Consider the following 20,956-nt stretch of genomic DNA (forward strand, 5'->3'; position numbering starts at 1 on the left):
CATGACCAAAGAAAAAAAAATGCAAAATCCCGTTTAAATGTGAGGTTAGTGATAATGTAGTGAAACCTCCACCAGGGGGAGCTGGTGAGGGAAGAGAGGTTACACACTAAGAGCAGCAACCCTGAGCAACAGCACAGGTGCCACAGGTAACGAGAGAGAATAGTCAGACGAACCGAGTCAGAAACTAGCAGGAGCAGATGTACCAGAAGGAGCAGCAATACACGTAGTCAAAATACCAAAGCCGAGAGTCAGAAAGCCAGAACATGAGCACGGGGTCCAAAACGTGAGACGAAATACGTGGTCGGGTACAAGCCAGGGAGTCAGATGCCAGAGAGGGAACGTAACAGCAGAGACGAATACCAAGAGACGGGGTCAGAAATCAGTCCGGGTCATAAACGTGAATATCAGTCAAAGGCAGGAGGATCACCAGGGTACAAGGGTCAGCGGCTCTAAACTGCAAGCTTGAGCTATCACTAACACTGGTCAGCAGGCTGTGAGGGATTGAAATAGCCCAGCTAGCTCCAGAACGAGGCTGAGGAGATTAACCCCCACATGACCAGTCCGGAGTGAAGACAGCAGAAGATAAACTCCGGACTGGACCATGACACTTTTCAGTTGTTCTGCGTCTCACAAATGTTCTTCTGTGTGATCCAAACACCTCAAACTTGGATTCGTCTGTCCACAACACTTTTTCCAGTCTTCCTCTGTCCAATCTCTGTGTTCTTTTGCCCATATTAATATTTTCCATTTATTAGCCTGTCTCAGATATGGCTTTTTCTTTACCACTCTGCCCTGAAGGCCAGTATCCCAGAGTCGCCTCTTCACTGTAGACTTTGACACTTGCGTTTTGCGTGTACTATTTAATGAAGCTGCCAGTTAAGGACCTGTGAGGCGTCAATTTCTCAAACTACAGACTCTAATGTACTTGTCTTGTTGCTCAGTTGTGCAGTGGGGCCTCCCATTTCTACTCTGGTTAGAGCATGTTTGTGCTCTCCTCTAAAGGGAGTAGTGCACACCGTTGTAGGAAATCTTCAGTTTCATGGAAATTTCTCGCATGGAATAGCCTTCATTTCTAAGAACAAGAATAGACTGTCAAGTTTCACATTAAAGTTCTTTTTTTCTGGCCATTTTCAGAGATTAATGGAACCAACAAATGTAATGCTCCAGATTCTCCACTAGCTCAAAGGAAGGTCAGGTTTATAGCTTCTCTAATCAGCCCAACTGTTTTCAGCTGTGCTAACATACTTGCACAAGGGTTTTCAAGGGTATTCTAACCATCCATTAGCCTTCTTACACAGTTAGCAAACACAAAGTGCCATAAGGACACTGGAGTGATGGTTGTTGGGCCTCTATACACCTTTGAACATATTGCATTACAAACCAGACGTTTGCAGCTAGAATAGTCATTTATCACATTAACAATGTATAGAGTGTATTTCTGAATCATTTAATGTTAGCTTCATTGGAAAAACACTGTGCTTTTCTTTCAAAAATAAGGAAATTTCTAAGTTACCTTAAACTTTTGAATGGTAGTGTATCTCTCTGATTTAAGGGCATAAAAATTAAAAGTTTGAAAATTGCAAAATTTTAAAATTTTTCGTCATATTTCTGTTTTTTTATAAATAAACGCAAGTCATATTGAAGAAATTTTACCACTAACATGAAATAAAGTATGCTTTTAAATGTCAAAGATATTTGTCATTTACAATAACACAACCATTCCTGATCTGTCGCTTTATCAATTGCAAAACCACAAGGGTTGTTTACTTGATAGAATGCATAATATGCAAAAAACAATATGTAGGTTGCACTAATGGCCCTTTAAAAAAAACACATCATTTGTCTGATGCTTCTAAATCGGCAACAGTTAATATGTCTGCAGCCTCTGAATATTTTCACTGATACATAAGGAGGATAGAACATTGTTCAGATTTGCAGACATTCTAAGCAGAGGGGGACATGACTTTGGGAGGGGTGGACCTTTAACAGCTTTGCTTGTAAAGGGGTATAGACTTTAAGCAAGCGTGATGTTGCTTTAAGAGGAAGGAGCACAGTATGTCTGTGCATGGTGTGTTACTGTGAAAGAGGGTGGAGCTTATATAGAGGAGGTCACTCTTTGTCTATCTCTCTCCCTCTTTATCTCACTGCATGGAGGAAAAAATCACCCAACCTGTTATAATCACTGTCCTAAAAGTTTTTATTTAACCATTACTTGTATAATGAGATAAAATGCCTATTGTATTTGTTTAATTAGGCATTGTATATATTTTACCACGTCCAATTTTATCATGGTCTAGCTGAAAAGCCCGGCGCTGCCCGGACATAGTAACTAACTGTGGTTAGTTATAGCAAATTATAATTATCCTCCATCCCATAGTCCCGTGCCCATATACCCATCATACATATCCACAATCCTATAGGCCCGTGCCCATATACCCCTCATACATATCCTCCATCCCATAGTCCCATGCCCATATACCCATCATACATATCCGCCATCCCAGTCCCGTGCCCATATACCTATCATACATATCCTCCATCCCATAGTCCAGTGCCCATATACCCATCACACATCCTCCATCCCATAGTCCCATGCCCATATACCCATCATACATATCCTCCATCCCATAGTCCAGTGCCCATATACCCATCACACATCCTCCATCCCAAGGTCAACCATTATGACATCATAATGAGCGGCGGGGCTTGCAACCTATGATGATATCAGCGTCCCCATGGCAACTATTATGACATCATAATGAGGGGCGGGGCTTGATACACACACTTTTTCCCCATTATGTAGATAGCGGCAAAATTGGTGAATTGGAACGCGCGGGGTTAAAATTTCACCTCACAACATAGCCTAGGACACTCTCGGGGTCCAGACGTGTGACTGTGCCAAATTTTGTGGCTGTAGCTGCGACGGTGCAGATGCCAATCCCGGACATGCACACACACATACATACATACACACACTTGAGCTTTATATATTAGACTAGCTGAAGAGACCGGCGCTGCCCGGGCATAGTAACTAACTGTGGTTAGTTATAGCAAGTTATAATTATCCTCCATTCCATAGTCCCGTGCCCATATACCCATCATACATATCCATGATCCCATAGGCCTGTGCCCATATACCCATCATACATATCCTCCATCCCATAGTCGAGTGCCCATATACCCATCACACATCCTCCATCCCATAGTCCCATGCCCATATACCCATCATACATATTCGCCATCCCATAGTCAAGTGCCCCATCACACATCCTTCATCTCATAGTCCCATGCCCATATACCCATCATACATATCCTCCATCCCATAGTCCCTTGCCCATATACCCATCATACGTATCCGCCATCCCATAGTCCAGTGCCCATATACCCATCACACATCCTCCATCCCATAGTCAACCATTATGACATCATAATAAGCGGCGGGGCTTGCAACCTATGATGACATCAGCGTCGCCATGGCAACCATTATGACATCATAATGAGGAGCAGGGCTTGATACACACACACTTTTTCCCCATTATGTAGATAGGGGCAAAATTGTTTGGTGAATTGGAACGCGCAGGGTTAAAATTTCGCCTCACAACATAGCTCAGGACACTCTCGGGGTCCAGACGTGTGACTGTGCCAAATTTTGTGGCTGTAGCTGCAACGGTGCGGATGCCAATCCCGGACATACACACACACATACACACATACATACATACATACACACACTTGAGCTTTATATAATAGATATAAAGAATTAACATTAGCATTAACCTCTAAGTCTAAGGAAGGGCAATCCTTCAGCCATGGTTCCCTCCACTGGGTTTTTTCCTCTCCTAAGTGCTGTAGGATGACTCTTCCCAGTCTATTAAGATCAGCCTGCAGTTGATATTAAAAATAAGGGGTCCCCACATCATTTTTTTTTTTCGGGGGGTCCCCCTCTCAACCCCTTTCTGACATCAGATGTACTATCCCGTCACGGACCGCCCCCGACACATTAACCCCTTGCACACCGCTATCAAACACGATCGCGGTGTACCGGGGGTTAAAGGGAAGCATCGGCAGGGAGGGGGCTCCCTCCGTGCTTCCCTGAGCTCCCCACAGCAGCGCAATGTGCAGCGCTGCTGCAGGGGGCTCCTTCCCTGCAGGTCCCCGGATCCAAGATGGCAATGGGGACCTTCGGGGGCCGGCAGGGAGCTGGCTTCCTCAGTGCCTGTCACATCTGTGATGTGACAGATCAGCGATCTGTCACATGACAGCTATGTCCCCCCCGGGACAATGTAATAAAGTTAAAAAAAAAAAGTGTAAAAATAATTTTAAAAAAAATCGCTAAATTTAAAAAAAAAAAAAATTCCCTAATAAATTCATTTTTTGCAAATAAAAACAAACAATAAAAGTACACATATTTGGTATTGCCGCGACCCGCCCTATAAAACTGTCCCATTAGTTAACCCCTTTAGCGAACCCCTTAAAAAATAAAAAACGAAGCAAAAAATAATGATTTATTATCACACCGCCGAACAAAAAGTGCAATAACGCGCGATCAAAAAGACGCATATAAATATCCATGGTACCGCTGAAAACGTCATCTTGTCCCGCAAAAAACGAGCCACAACACAGCATCATCAGAGAAAAAATAAAAAAGTTATAGCTCGCAGAATAAAGCGATGCAAAAATAATTATTTTTTTATATAAAATTGTTTTCATTGCATAAAAGCGCCAAAACATAAAAAACGGCATAAATGAGGTATCGCTGTAACCATACTGACCTGAAGAATAAAAGCTCTTTATCAATTTTACCGCAGGCGGAACGGTGTAAACGCACCCTCCAAAAGAAATTCATGAAACGCTGTTTTTTGTTCATTCTGCGTCCCAAAAAATCGGAATAAAAAGTGATCAAAAAATGTCATGCGCCCGAAAATGGTACCAATAAAAACGTCAACTTGTCCCGCAAAAAATAAGACCTCACATGACTCTGTGGGTCAAAATACGGAAAATTATAGGTCTCAAAATATGGTGATGCAAAAACTATTTTTACAATAAAAAGCGTCTTTTAGCGTGCGGCAGCTGCCAAAAATAAAAACCCGGCATAAATAGTAAATCAAACCCCCCTTTATCACCCCCTTAGGCTAGTTTCACACTTGCTTTTTTTTGCAGCGCGTTTTTCCCGCAAAAAAACGCATTAAAAAAACGCATACAAATGCATACAAACGCTGCGTTTTTTTCCAGCATTTTAATGCGCATGCAGGAAAAAAACGCAGCGTTTTTGCGCGTTTGTATGCGTTTTTTGTGCGTTTGCGTTTTTTTACAGATTTTGGAAAAACCCCACAAAAAAGAAAAAACAACCATTCAACAACACACAAGACCAATGGGACTTCATTGTGGGTGTGGTATGTTAATATATATACACCCTGTCTACAGTATTCTTCACATTTGCTTGATTCTTCTCGTGACCATGGATCTGCGCTGGAAGAGTTTTCACTTCAACTTGGATTTGGACATCGCGATGGCTCAGGCGTATGCAGTTGCTTGCCATGAACAAAGGAAGAGAGAGAGGCAGCGAAGACGGCGGCGTATGTGGATACATCCGATTGTTGAACTCCGGGAGAGCCGTGGGGCATACCATACCCTCTACAGCGAGCTCCAGTCAAACCCGGAGAAATTTACAGATTATATCCGGATGTCCCACGAAAGTTTCATGGATTTGCTTGCTCGTGTCCAACAATCCATCCGGAGACAGGACACACAGCTCCGTCGTGCGATTCCTCCTGAGGAACGGCTACTGGTGACATTACGGTATGTTTTAAAAACAAAGGGGTGTGGTCTGATGTTTTTTTTTGTAAATTTAGTATTCAAAACCTTGGGTAATTAGTTTTCGTGAATGTACTAATATTTTTTTTATAGTTTTTAAAAATAATATACATAAATATTAATTTTACTTCTTTGTCTGTTCACAGATTCCTGGCGACTGGAGAAACCCTATCCTCACTACACTTCCAGTACCGTATTGGAATCTCTACCTTGTCTGGAATTGTTGCTGACACCTGCCGGGCTCTCTGGAATGTTCTTTGCCCAGAATTTATGCCCCTGCCCACCGCTGAAAAGTGGATGGAAATTGCTGACAAATTCTGGACAGTATGCAATTTTCCCAACTGTTTGGGAGCTGTTGATGGGAAACACATACGGATCATCAAAACCCCAAAGAACGGGATCTGAGTACTATAATTACAAAAAGTACTTTTCAATAGTACTCATTGCAATTGCGGATGCCGGATGTATGTTTGTAGCAGTGGACATTGGAGCATTTGGCCGTGGTAATGACTCGCAGGCTTTTAAAAACTCAGACATGGGCCGGAGGTTGTATGGCAACCAATTTAATTTCCCTATGCCACGGCCTCTTCCTCACACCGAAGCTCCGCCACTGCCCTTTGTAATGGTTGGCGATGAGGCTTTTCAAATGTGCGGAAACTTACTGAAACCCTACTCCAGCCGGGACTTGGACCACACCAAAAAAATTTTTAATTACAGGCTGACCAGGGCCAGAAGAACTGTCGAGTGTGCTTTTGGGATTCTTGTTTCCAGATGGCGAATTCTGGGCACGGCCATTAATCTTAAACTTGAAACAGTCGATGAGGTGGTGAAGGCCTGTGTGGTTCTACATAACTTTGTGATGGCTAAAGAGCACCCGACCTTTGAACTGGACGATGATGCTCCTAACCCATTGCCTGAATTCACTCAGCACACTCTCAGGTCATCCGTTGAAGTTGGCCAAATGAGGGACAAATTTGCGGCCTACTTTATTTCTGATGTAGGACGGGTGCACTGGCAAGATGAAATGGTGTAATGTTGTTGTTTATGGTAATAAAAATCCTTATTTGATACCATTACTGAGTGCACTATATTTTTTAAACTCCGATTAATTAAAAAACTTCCCATGTATAACTGAATTTTGTTATGTTCACACACCTGGGCAGGTAAATACACATACGAGTTAAAATGCAGCATTGCTAGTCTGCGTGAAATATATTGGAATGAGCAAAGCTGCAGGCCATGAATCAGGAAACCATTTTTTTTCAAGATAAAATTGTGCAAATAGTTTAAAACAAAGTATGTGATTTTCTCAAAACACAACACTCAAAACCCAACCCCAATGAAAGTCCATGGGGAATACAAGTCAGCATTGAGTGGATGAATGTAATCTGCTCCATTAAAAGTTATTACACTAGGCCTTTGAATTGACTATACTAGGCCGTGGTATTTCAAATATGAGTATACTAGGCCTTGGGGCTAGTAGTATAGTAATATGTGAAATACCACGGCCTAGTATAGTCATACCAAGGCCTACTGTTATAACTCGATTTTTAACAACTAGCATCTTGTTTCAACAAAAACAAACTGGTGAAACTAGAAAGAAACTTATTTTTTAGACAAGTTTCAACAGTTTGTTTTTCATGAAACCAGATTCTATTTGGTAAAACTAGAGTTATTACACTAGGCCTTGGAATGACTATACTAGGCCGTGGTATTTCAAATATGAGTATACTAGGCCTTGGGGCTAGTAGTATATGTGAAATACCACGGCCTAGTATAGTCATACCAAGGCCTACTGTAATAACTCGATTTTTAACAACTAGCATCTTGTTTCACCAAAAACAAACTGGTGAAACTAGAAAGAAACTTATTTTTTAGACAAGTTTCAACAGTTTGTTTTTCATGAAACCAGATTCTATTTTGTAAAACTAGAGTTATTACACTAGGCCTTGGAATGACTATACTAGGCCGTGGTATTTCAAATATGAGTATACTAGGCCTTGGGGCTAGTAGTATATGTGAAATACCACGGCCTAGTATAGTCATACCAAGGCCTACTGTAATAACTCGATTTTTAACAACTAGCATCTTGTTTCACCAAAAACAAACTGGTGAAACTAGAAAGAAACTTATTTTTTAGACAAGTTTCAACAGTTTGTTTTTCATGAAACCAGATTCTATTTTGTAAAACTAGAGTTATTACACTAGGCCTTGGAATGACTATACTAGGCCGTGGTATTTCAAATATGAGTATACTAGGCCTTGGGGCTAGTAGTATATGTGAAATACCACGGCCTAGTATAGTCATACCAAGGCCTACTGTAATAACTCGATTTTTAACAACTAGCATCTTGTTTCACCAAAAACAAACTGGTGAAACTAGAAAGAAACTTATTTTTTAGACAAGTTTCAACAGTTTGTTTTTCATGAAACCAGATTCTATTTTGTAAAACTAGAGTTATTACACTAGGCCTTGGAATGACTATACTAGGCCGTGGTATTTCAAATATGAGTATACTAGGCCTTGGGGCTAGTAGTATATGTGAAATACCACGGCCTAGTATAGTCATACCAAGGCCTACTGTAATAACTCGATTTTTAACAACTAGCATCTTGTTTCACCAAAAACAAACTGGTGAAACTAGAAAGAAACTTATTTTTTAGACAAGTTTCAACAGTTTGTTTTTCATGAAACCAGATTCTATTTTGTAAAACTAGAGTTATTACACTAGGCCTTGGAATGACTATACTAGGCCGTGGTATTTCAAATATGAGTATACTAGGCCTTGGGGCTAGTAGTATATGTGAAATACCACGGCCTAGTATAGTCATACCAAGGCCTACTGTAATAACTCGATTTTTAACAACTAGCATCTTGTTTCACCAAAAACAAACTGGTGAAACTAGAAAGAAACTTATTTTTTAGACAAGTTTCAACAGTTTGTTTTTCATGAAACCAGATTCTATTTTGTAAAACTAGAGTTATTACACTAGGCCTTTGAATGACTATACTAGTCCATGTTATTTCACATATGACTATACTAGCCCTTGGGTTGGTTTTTAACATGTATTTACCCATCAGTGTGTGTGAGCGGCGCAAACAACATTAATGAAACTTATTAATGGTGAACCACAAATGTAAATTTATTTTTTATCACAAAAAAAAAATTTAAAAATTATTTTTTACGGCGTTTGGGGGCAGATGGTTTCAATTTGGGGGTGTGCAGGGAATATGCAACACTTGCAGTTGAAGACGGTGTTTGAGGGGAAGGGGCAACAAAACTTGTGGGGGAAGGTAGTCCAGTTAAGGGAATTAAACTTGGAACACTTGTAGGAGAGGAAATCTGTTCAGTTACATTAGTTGTAATGGCATGTCGCCGTAGGCTTGTGTGCCTGGACCGACTTTGGCCCAATGCCCGCCTTGATTGATTTCGCCTTGAAGTAGGGGCAAATATGGAATGTAGGTCCCCCGTCTGCTGGTATGGCTGCTGCTGCTGAGGTGGCGGCTGCTGCTGCAGAGGTTGCGGCTGCTGCTGAGGTGGCGGCTGCTGCTGAGGTGGCGGCTGCTGAGGTGGCAGCTGCTGCTGAGGTGGTTGCTGCTGCTGAGGTGGTTGCTGCTGCTGCTGAGGTGGCGGCTGCTGCTGAGGTGGTTGCTGCTGCTGCTGAGGTGGCGGCTGCTGCTGAGGTGGCTGCTGCTGCTGAGGTGGCGTCTGCTGAGTTGGCTGCTGCTGCTGAGGTGGCTGATGCTGCTCTTCTTGTTCAGTGCTCGTCCTTGCAGGAGGACTGGTGGCGGCAGTGATGGCCCAGGTTTGCAGAGTGGTGGTGGCAGGGCTACTACATGTTGTTGTAGCGGCAGGGCTGTTCCATGTTTGCCTAGTGGTGGCTGAGCTCCACGCATGCATGGGATTGGCGGTGGTGCTCCAGACAGGAGCAGCGCTTGCCATGGTGGTGTCGGTGAAGTGACCAGCTGCACTCAGACTTGTGGTGGTGTAACGGTGGGTGTCCAGCCTTTGAAGAGAGGTGTCCGTGCAGTGGTATGCAGCACAAGTCGGTAGTGAGGTGAAGCGAGTCAATGGTGGCACAGGTGGAAAGGACACCACTGACTGCTGACCGTACCGATTATGCTGCATAGCCTGCAAGAAAGCATTGTTGCAGGCCTGCAGCACATTCAGCTGTTGATCAGGACTAAGGTGTTCCGCCATGCCCTTTTCAATCTTACTAAAAAAATGGTGTGCTGGTCTGTTGAGGTCGGCCTCCAGACGGTCAAGGCGCTGTTCTACAGAATTGAAGCGGTGTTCAAAGTGGTTAAAACCACGTTCCATCAGTGCAAAACCGCTTTCAACTCTGTCGGACAGTGACTTGAGGCTGGAATTAACTGTCTCGCTCAAATGCATAAACTCGGGCAAGACATTCCTGTCCAAGGCCCTCTGCCGCTGGCGGGTAGTGCCCGCATAACCAGTGGCAGAGACCTGGGACAGGGGAACACCTGATGGCCCAGCTTCCTGGTCACCAGCTGTGTGTGTGTGGGACCTGCAAGGTGCTTCCTGGCTGTCGGATGGCTGGGACGGGTCAGAGGACGTCCGACGAAGGACCGCTCCAGGGCCAGGTTGCAGGGTGCTGCTCCAGGTGCTGTGGAAGAAAGGAAAATCATTACTACCATGCCTTTACAAGAAGCATCAGCTGTGGATTAGAAAAACACAGATTAATAAAAATAAAAACCCAAAATGTATAATACTTACGATCTTGTGGCAAGGACCGGTCTTAGGAACTGCAACGCGTGATAGTGACGGTATCTAGTTCTGGTCCTTGACGCAGATCCACTGCGAACCTGGCCCTCAGCACGAACATCACTGTTGAAGCGGTCCTTGATCGAACGCCAACGTGTTCGGACTTTGTCCACTGTTGATAAAAAAAAACAGTGCCGTCAAGTACAACAGTCACTGCTTCACAATTTAGCAATACAATAATCAAAGCAGTCACTGTACACCCCGATGACACTGTTGGGTTTCCTGCTAGAATACACCTAGCACGAAACCCAACAGTGCCGTCAAGGACAACAGTCACTGCGGCACAATGTAGCAATACAATACTCAAAGCAGTCACTGTAGACCCCGATGACACTGTTGGGTTTCCTGCTAGAATACGCCTAGCACGAAACCCAACAGTGCCGTCAAGGACAACAGTCACTGCGGCACAATGTAGCAATACAATACTCAAAGCAGTCACTGTAGACCACGATGACACTGTTGGGTTTCCTGCTAGAATACGCCTAGCACGAAACCCAACAGTGCCGTCAAGGACAACAGTCACTGCGGCACAATGTAGCAATACAATACTCAAAGCAGTCACTGTAGACCACGATGACACTGTTGGGTTTCCTGCTAGAATACGCCTAGCACGAAACCCAACAGTGCCGTCAAGGACAACAGTCACTGCGGCACAATGTAGCAATACAATACTCAAAGCAGTCACTGTAGACCACGATGACACTGTTGGGTTTCCTGCTAGAATACGCCTAGCACGAAACCCAACAGTGCCGTCAAGGACAACAGTCACTGCGGCACAATGTAGCAATACAATACTCAAAGCAGTCACTGTAGACCCCGATGACACTGTTGGGTTTCCTGCTAGAATACGCCTAGCACGAAACCCAACAGTGCCGTCAAGGACAACAGTCACTGCGGCACAATGTAGCAATACAATACTCAAAGCAGTCACTGTAGACCACGATGACACTGTTGGGTTTCCTGCTAGAATACGCCTAGCACGAAACCCAACAGTGCCGTCAAGGACAACAGTCACTGCGGCACAATACAGAGCAGGGAAATACTCACTAAACGCCTTTTTGGCGGATGCTGTGGCGCTGTCCCAGCCATCCATCAACGCTGCGGCCACCTCATTCCATAGCCGCCGTGTCACCACATTGTCCTTGTACAGCCGGTCACGGCTGTCCCACAACGGCGAACGCTCCTGGACCAGGCTGATGAGCTGCTCATTATCCAGGTAGACGTCTTCATCCCGTTGTGGAACCTAGACAAAACACATTCATTAGAATAATCAAATTTAAATTGACTAAAAAGTTACAAAAAAAGAAAAAAAAAAAAGAGTAAAAATAGAAGATAAAAAAAAAAAAAAAACATTACAAATCCTTTGATACTTACATTACGTATCACCACCGGGACTTGGCTTCGCTGCTCCTGCTGTTCGCCCTCACTATTCCCGTCCGCAGATGATGATGACGATGTCTGAAAGTTGAAAAAAACGTAAGAGATTTGGAGAAGCAGCAGATATACTTACCAGATGCACGAAAATAATCACCTCACGGTCTGCTTGCGCCAATTCCTGCCGCGATGGGGAATACTCCGATTCTGAAGACATACTGCATGTAAAAATAATAAAAATCATTAGTACATACATAATTTAAAAGGACAGGCATATAATGTAATATACTCACATTCTTCGCTGATATAATGTGTTCTTGGTTGAATGTCTGCTCTTCAATCTGTCTAGTGTAGTAGTGGCAGAGTTTTGGCAGGCACCTCCTTTATATAGCCTTTTTTTTTTGGACTTTAGAAGATTCTAACTAGGATAAAAAGTGGACACCACCCAAAAAACGCTGCGCTAAAAAAGCGCATACCTGCGCATGCCAGTGCGCACGTATGCGCATCCATAGGCTATAATGGCCATTTTTAGCGCAAAACGTGCGCATACGTGCGCATGCGATTTTTTCAAGGGCCAAAAAATGCAACATGCAGCGTCTGGAAAATACCATCGCACACCCCAAAAAAACGCAGCGCATGAAAATCGCATACATGCGCTTACAAGTGCGCAGGTATGCGCACCCATGTTAAATATAGGGGAAAAATCGCATGCGCACGTATGCGTTTTTTTCCAGCGCTAAAAAACGCAAATGTGAAACCAGCCTTAGTTAGGGAAAAATAATAAAAAAATTTAAAAAAATGTATTTATTACCACTTTCCCGTTAGGGTTAGGTGTGGCGGAAGGCACTAAATAAAAATATAAATAAAGTGCCTTCGCCACTCGGGGTCTACCGTGCAGACGATGTAATAACTGCTGCTAGGTGACGGCAGAGCAATCTGGCGGTAATGTGCACAGGGTTAACTGCACCCAGAATGCACTGCACACTCTGTTAAACTCACAGAGTACTGAAATAATATACACAAAAAACGCTGAGTCTGTTTGGGGCACAGAACTACAGTGCTGCACCCGCAGTATCTGGTCACAGGAGTAACACTAGATGGCGGTACTTACTCCGTCTAGACCTACCGAGAAAATCGGGTGCCGAGCGTCGCAAACGCAAGCAGAGCTGCTACTGCAGCGCGGCTAGAACAGAGCCGCTGCAAAAACGCTACAAACACGCAGGCGCAATGCTGACGCTAGGCTGCTGAAATGATGGAGCAATAGCGCGCTGGCGCTGGTACTGGCAATAACACAGACACTAACACAAACGTAGTATCAGAGGGTAGGGGTTTCCAATGAGTCATTCACCAGTCCATGCATCCATCCACAAACATACAGCAGCAGTATGGCTATACTGGCGCATGGCGGAACAGCCATGCGCGCTTTTTATAGCAAGTGGGACCTTCCGGAAATCTCCAGGTCTCCAAGAGGAGCCAATGGGATCCGACACAGGACCTGAACACCTGACTCCCGAACTCCAATGGGAGTTCATCCCATGAGCATGCTCAGATGCAGGAGAAGAGGACTTAGCCTCTGGAGAGAGTTGCCGCAAAGCACTCGCCTCTGCATTCTCCTCTACAGCAGATGAAGAGCAGGAGACTGCAGAATGTGAGGATCTAGATTTCAGAAAAGGAGAGGCAGAAATCTGACTCCTAACATAGGGCTAGGGCTGAGATTAGGGTTAGGGGTGTGTTGGGGTTAGGGATGGAGTTAGAATTGGGGGGTTTCCACTGTTTGGGCACATCAGGTGCTCTCCAAATGCAACATGGCGTCTGATCTCAATTCCAGCCAATTCTGCGTTGAAAAAGTCAAATGGTGCTCCTTCCCTTCCAACCTCTGCCATGCACCCAAACAGTGGTTTACCCCCACATATGGGGTATCAGCCTACTCAGGACAAATTGCAAAACAACTTTTGGGGTCCAATTTCTCCTGTTACCCTTAGGAAAATAAAAACCTTGGGGACTAAAAGATCATGTTTGTGAAAAAAATATGATTTTTTTATTTTCACACCCGGGCGTTATAAACTTCTGTGAAGCCCTTGGGGGTTAAAAGTGCTCAACACACATCTAGATAAGTTCCTTATGTGGTCTAGTTTCCAAAATGGGGTCACTTGTGGGGGGTTTTCACTGTTTAGGTACATCAGGGGCTCTCTAAAGGCAACATGACACCTGCAGACCATTCCATCAAAGTCTGCATTCCAAAACGTCACTACTTCCCTTCCGAGCCCCGACATGTGCCCATACAGTAGTTTTCTCCCACATATGGGGTATCAGTGTACTCAGGACAAATTGGACAACAACTTTTGGGGTCCAATTTCTCCTGTTACCCTTGGGAAAATAAAAAAATTGGGGACTAAAAGATCATGTTTGTGGAAAAAATGTGATTTTTTTTAATTGTATGGCTGTACGTTATAAACTTTTATGAAGCCCTTGGGGGTTCAAAGTTCTCACCACACATCTAGATAAGTTCTTTGGGGGGGTCTAGTTTCCAAAATGGTTTCATTTGTGGGGGGTTTCCACTGTTTGGATACATCAGGAGCTTTCCAAACGCGACATGATGTCCAATCTCAATTCCAGCCAAAAAAGTCAAATGGCGGTGCTTCCCTTCCGAGCTCTGCCATGCACCCAAATAGTCGTTTACACCCACATATGGGGTATCAGCGTACTCAGGACAAATTGCACAATAACTTTTAGGATCCTGTTACCCTTGGGAAAGTACAAATTGGGGATGAAAAGATCATTTTTGTGGAAAAAATATGATTTTTTTAATTGTACCGCTGTACGTTATAAACTTCTGTGAAGCCCTTGTGAGTTCAAAGTTCTCACCACATATCTAGATAAGTTCCTTGGGGGGTCTAGTTTCCAAAATGGGGTCACTTGTGGGGGGTTTCCACTGTTTAGGTACATCAGGGGCTCTCCAAACGTGACATGGCGTCCGATCTGAATTCCAGCCAATTTTGCATTGAAAAAGTCAAACGGCGCTCCTTCCATTCTGAGCTCTGCCATGTGCCGAAACAGTGGTTCCCCCCCACGTATCAGGTATCAGCGTACTCAGGACAAATTGCACAATAAATTTTGCAGTCTAATTTCTCCTGTTACCTTAGGTAAAATAAAAAAAATTGGACCTGAAGTAATTTTTTTTGTGAAAAAAAGTTAAATGTTCATTTTTTTTTAAACATTCAAAAAATTCCTGTGAAGCACCTGAAGGGTTAATAAACTTCTTGAATGTGGTATTGAGCACCTTGAGGGGTCCAGTTTTTAGAATGGTGTCACTTTTGGGGATTTTCTATCATATAGACCCCTCAAAGTGACTTCAAATGTGATGTGGTCCGTAAAAATAAAATGGTGTTGCAAAAATAAGAAATCACTGGTTAACTTTTAACCCTTATAACTTCCTAACAAAAAAAATTTTGGTTCCAAAATTGTGCTGATGTAAAGTAAACATGTGGGAAATGTTACTTATGAAGTTTTTTGTATGCTATATCTCTGTGATTTAAGGGTATAAAAATTCAAAGTTGGAAAATTGCAAAATTTTCAAAATTTTCGCCAAATTTCCATTTTTTTCACAAATAAACGCAAGTTATTTGAATGAAATTTTACCACTATCATGAAGTACAATATGTCACAAGAAAACATTGTCAGAATCACCAGGATACATATAAGCGTTTCAGAGTTATTACCTCATAAAGGGACAGTGGTCAGAATTGTAAAAATTGGCCCGGTCATGAACGTGCAAACCACCCTTGGGGGTAAAGTTGTTAAAATAATTAGGAAACACTAAACAGACAGCTGTGAGCTAATATTAATAGGCTTGGAACCTTTATGGATATTGGCTTCTTCCCAGAATAACAACACCAGCCCCCAGCTGTCTGCTTTCCCTCAGCTGGTTAGTAAAAATAGGGGGGACACCACATCATTTTTTAGGTCCCCTTCTTTATTAACTAGTAAAGGCTACGCAGACAGCTGTGAGCTGTTATTAATAGGCTGGGAACCATTATGGATATCGGCCCCTTTCCAGAATGATAACACCAGCTCACAGTTATCTGCATTTCTTACTACAGTGATTGAACACTTGGTGTGTTTTAATGAATGGATGGAAACTAACACTTGACATTGATAAGTGTAGTCGATATTGATAAGAATAGTCTACACTGACTTACATTGATTTTCGTCTGTATGTTTTCTAGCATCACACCATTCTATTGATTCTATCCAGCCTATTGGGTAAACTAATAAACTCAATGTTTACTGATTATTTTAAGGGTTTTAAGTCATTTTTCTATCCACATTTGTTTGCAGGGCAATTGTCATGCTCTTACCCCCAGGTTGCTTCCTTTTGCATCCCCATAGCCCTTACTAAGCCCATTTTACAGAAACAAAGTTCGGGTCCCAATTAACTTCAATTGGGTTCGGGGTCAAGTTCGGACTCAAACTGAACTTTTAACTCAAGTTCGGACGAACTCCAACTTCCACGAGTTCTCTCATCACTTTCAATATGCCCTCAGGTTACACCCCTAATATCCAAGTTTTATTGCGCCGACTGGTGATGGAAAAATCTGGCAATGTGGCCCTTAGACCAAAAAAGGTTGTGTATCCCTGTATTAAAGGGATAGGAAATGGATATCACCTTACATCCATCTGTCAAATGCAAAACAAGTGAAACAACATAAATATGTAACTTTAGCCTTAGATCTTGACTATTTTTTTGCTTGTTTTTTAATTAGTTTGTGATTTTTTTTTTTCATAGAATAGTGGTATCACCTTATTTTTCTGAACAGTTGTTACCAGTTTTAACATATCTTTGATGTTATTGCACGTTTGCCCCACATTTATTTCAGAATAGATAAAAGAGGTTCATCATAAACAGCACAATAGTCACCAAGGGAACAAGAGGGACCTCGTCTAAACAGCTGCACTGCTCACCTTGCTATTCACAAAGTGGTTTGATCACCATAGAAACTATGGCTTCATATAATGATTTCCAGCCAAGCACAATTTATGATGCAAAGATAACTTGTGAGTTTGCAAAATCAATAGAACGTAGTACAATACATCCTGTTTACAACAATTTTATTTACTATAAATTAGTTTTGATACTTTTATTATATTTACTTGGACTCAATAAAAATAGGGGAAGATGAAAGGAAAAAGGAAGCTACACATAATATGAAGAGTCTTTAGGAGGCGTTATGTTCACAGAGGAGGGCAATCTGTAGGAGTGGATGATATCAAATAAAAGCTTCAGGTTATATATTCATACACATTTCCATTAGCATTGAGCAAGGATGGTTATCAAAGAGGTAGGTAACATGCTTAAACTGTCTTCATGGGTATAACTTAACATGGCTTTAAAAAACCTTCTAGCCGACTGTTCTGGGAATTCCTGATAATGCTTTTACTTTGTTGATTATTTTGCACCTTTTGATCCATGTTCCTGAACTTATTGTCAATTTTAACATCATTAATACAGATTGGAGCTACACCACAGGATATGTATTTTATTATGAATAGTAAGTAATTGTAGAACATTTACATATTTAGAATATAATAACACAATATTTATTCATTACACAAAAGATTACATAAAGTGACTTCTAAGAAGCCATGTACTACCACTGTGATTTCTGCTGTGTGTTGTTTGCCATGTAAATGAAAGGAATCTAAATGAATTTAGCACTTACCTTTGATTTTGCAGAAACTGAGACAGCATCGTTTTTGGCGCTCTGTTTTAGCAGAATTTTTTGGAACGTTCATGCTGTTAACAGTGGTGCTAGGATCATCTTGCTTGGGAATTGGAACGTCACAATCTATGGCTCCACCACTAGCTGCAGGTCTGTCAGTTGTTAGTCTCGTACAGAGTTTTGGTGAAATAAGTGGTGCCCAATTAAACCCAGCTATCACTTCTGCCTTGGTATTTGCACGGAAATTGGATATTCTTCATGGTCTGGCCTTTGCCGTAGCTCAGTGTCTAGGTGGAATATGTTCATCAGCCATTTTTTATTTGTCTATACCTACATCTGTCTACAACCAACTTGTCACAAGGGTAAGTTTATTAGCAAATACACTTAATTATACATTACTGTATATGGTCTTATTTTATCAATCAAGAGATTTATTTCAAGAGATTAAAAAATGCACTTGAAAAAATTGTAGTCTGAATGCATATTCCTACATTTACCTTGAGTATAACTACATGGAAAAGTAGTTCTGTTAGTGAGTTTGCAGTCTGACACTTTGGTGTCCTTTTCCCTACATGGTCTGACTTTTAATGGAAGCCATAGTGTACTGTTGGATCCATCATATGACCTTCACCATCAAAGTCTGATAAACGCCAATCAGTAAAAATCCTGTATTGTTTTCCTTTCATTGTCCCACAGATGATTCAGAATCTACTGCATAAGCCATATGCTGAGTAGTGGGCATATATTAAAAATGCAAATGGAAACTATATTTTTAACTAAAAGATGAGAGATGCATTCTATTTATATGCCTATTTATCCATCAATCCAGAGAAGAGAAGAAAATGTGAAACAAAAAGAACAACTTTACCTGACATATGGAGAGACTGTCAGCAGGATTCTACACCCTAAACCATTTATGTGCACTGGTAGCTCTTTCACAGACAAGTCCACCTTTACATGGCCAATCTGTGCCTGACAAATCAACATTTGAATTGATATGCAAATTGCTATGGTAAATCTGAAGTCTGTCACTCCAGCTCTACTCCACGATCAGCGCTGCCCCTCCTACTTCAATGACAACTCATTTGGCTAAAGTCACACAGCAAAGAGGCTGTGAGTTAAGCAAAAGGAGGGAGGAGAATAGAGATGGAGTGACAAAGGCATCAGATCTTCAGCTACATTTTCATATCAGCTCAACTTTACTGACTTCTCAGTAATGGAGGAACAGACTGACCATGTAAAGATATAACTGGACTTGTCCGTGAAAGAGCTACACTACCGTTCAAAAGTTTAAGGCCACTTAGAAATTTCCTTATTTTTGAAAGAAGAAAAGCACAGTTTTTTCCAATGAAGCTAACAGTAAATGATTCAGAAATACACTCTATACGTTGTTAATGTGGTAAATGACTATTCTAGGTGCAAACGTCTGGTTTGTAATACAATATCTTCATTGGTGTATAGAGGCCCATTTCCAACAACCATCACTCCAGTGTTCTTATGGTACTTTGTGTTTTCTAACTGTGTAAGAAGGCTAATGGATTGTTACAATACCCTTGAAAACCCTTGTGCAAGTATGTTAGCACAGCTGAAAACAGTTGGACTGATTAGAGAAGCTATAAACCTGACCTTCCTTTGAGCTAGTTGAGAATCTGGAGCATTACATTTGTTGGTTCCATTAAACTCTCAAAATGGCCAGAAAAAAAGAACTTTCATTTGAAACTCGACAGTCTACTCTTGTTCTTAGAAATGAAGGCTATTCCATGTGAGAAATTGCCAAGAAACTGAAGATTTCCTACAACGGTGTGTACTTCTCCCTCCAGAGGAGAGCACAAACAGGTTCTAACCAGAGTAGATAGAGAAGTGGGAGGCCCCGCTGCACAGATCCTCACTTGGCAGCTTCATTAAATAGTACATGCAAAATGCCAGTGTCAACGTTTACAGTGAAGATGCGGTTCCGGAATGCTGGACTTCAGGGCAGAATGGCAAAGAAAAACCCATATCTGAGACTGGCTAATAAAAGGAAAATATTAATATGGGCAAGAGAGCACAGAGATTGGACAGAGGAAAATTGGTAAAAAGTGTTATGGACAGATGAATCCAAGTTTGAGGTGTTTGGATCACACAGAAGATCATTTGTGAGACGCAGAACTACTGAAATGATGCTGGAAGAGTGCCTGATGCCATCTGTCAAGCATGGTGGAGGTATTTTGATGGTCTGGGGTTGCTTTGATGCTGGTAAAGTGAGAGATTTGTACAAGGTAAAAGGAATTTTGAATTAGGAAGGCTATCACTCCATTTTATAACGCCATGCCATACCCTGTGGACAGCATTTGATTGGAGCCAATTTCATCCTACAACAGGACAATGACCCAAAGCACACCTCCAAATTATGCAAGAACTATTTAGGGAAGAAGCAGGCAGCTGGTATTCTATCTGTAATGGAGTGGCCAGCAGCGCAGTCACCAGATCTCAACCCCATTGAGCTATTGTGGGAGCAGCTTGACTGTATGATACGCAAAAAGTGCACATCAAGCCAAACCAACTTGTGAGAGGGGCTTCTGGAAGCATGGGGTGACATGTCTCCAGATTACCTCAGCAAATTAACTGCTAGAATGTCAAAGGTCTGCAATGCTGTAATTGCTGCAAAGGGAGCATTCTTTGACGAAAGCAAAGTTTGAAGGAGAAAATTATTATTTCAAATAAAAATCTTTTTTTTTCAAACCTTGTCAATGTCTGGACTAGATTTTAAATTCATTTGGCACCTCATTTGATTAATAAAAATATGAATTTTCATAGAAAACACAAAATTGTCTGGGTGACCCCAAACTTTTGAATGGTAGTGTACATGCACATATAAATATGGTAGTTTATGGATGTCTAATTCTGTTGACAGGCTGCCTTTAATAGTGTAACATGTGCTTATTTACTAGGTATGCATAGAAGCTTTTTTGTGAGATGAAGGAAGGTGGTTTATGATCTGTTGGAGTACATCCTTATTTAAATTAATAATTTATAAATAAGGAAATAACTATAGAAAGTTTCATACTCACTTAGAATAAAAATATTACTTCTTTGTTATATATTCTGTTCTTACATCTCTCACAGCAGTCAGAGACACTGGGATATGGCAGTTGAGGTTATCCTTGGGTTACTATACTAAGTTTGCACCATATTTTTTTTTCTGGCTGTGTACAAGGTGTTTACTGACATTTTCTTCACTTGTGCCTAATAGTTTGCGATCAAAACACAATAAAAGCTTTG

General features: G+C 41.9%; 1 protein-coding gene across 2 annotated transcripts in view; it reads left to right on the plus strand.

The window, feature by feature from the left end:
* The first annotated feature begins 16,828 nt into the window (after positions 1-16,828).
* Positions 16,829-20,956, plus strand: part of MIP (major intrinsic protein of lens fiber) — a 42,353-nt gene continuing 38,225 nt past the window's right edge. For both annotated transcript variants that reach the window (XM_073576918.1, XM_073576919.1), the window contains exons 1-2: positions 16,829-17,314; positions 17,710-18,057. In XM_073576918.1, coding sequence (XP_073433019.1) covers positions 17,300-17,314; positions 17,710-18,057 — 363 coding nt within the window. In that variant the 5' untranslated portion in view covers positions 16,829-17,299. The remainder of the gene's footprint in view (positions 17,315-17,709; positions 18,058-20,956) is intronic.

The sequence above is a fragment of the Dendrobates tinctorius genome, unplaced genomic scaffold (assembly GCF_039654945.1).
Source record: "Dendrobates tinctorius isolate UK_male_01 unplaced genomic scaffold, ASM3965494v1 ptg000051l, whole genome shotgun sequence".
NCBI classification, from domain to species: domain Eukaryota; kingdom Metazoa; phylum Chordata; class Amphibia; order Anura; family Dendrobatidae; genus Dendrobates; species Dendrobates tinctorius.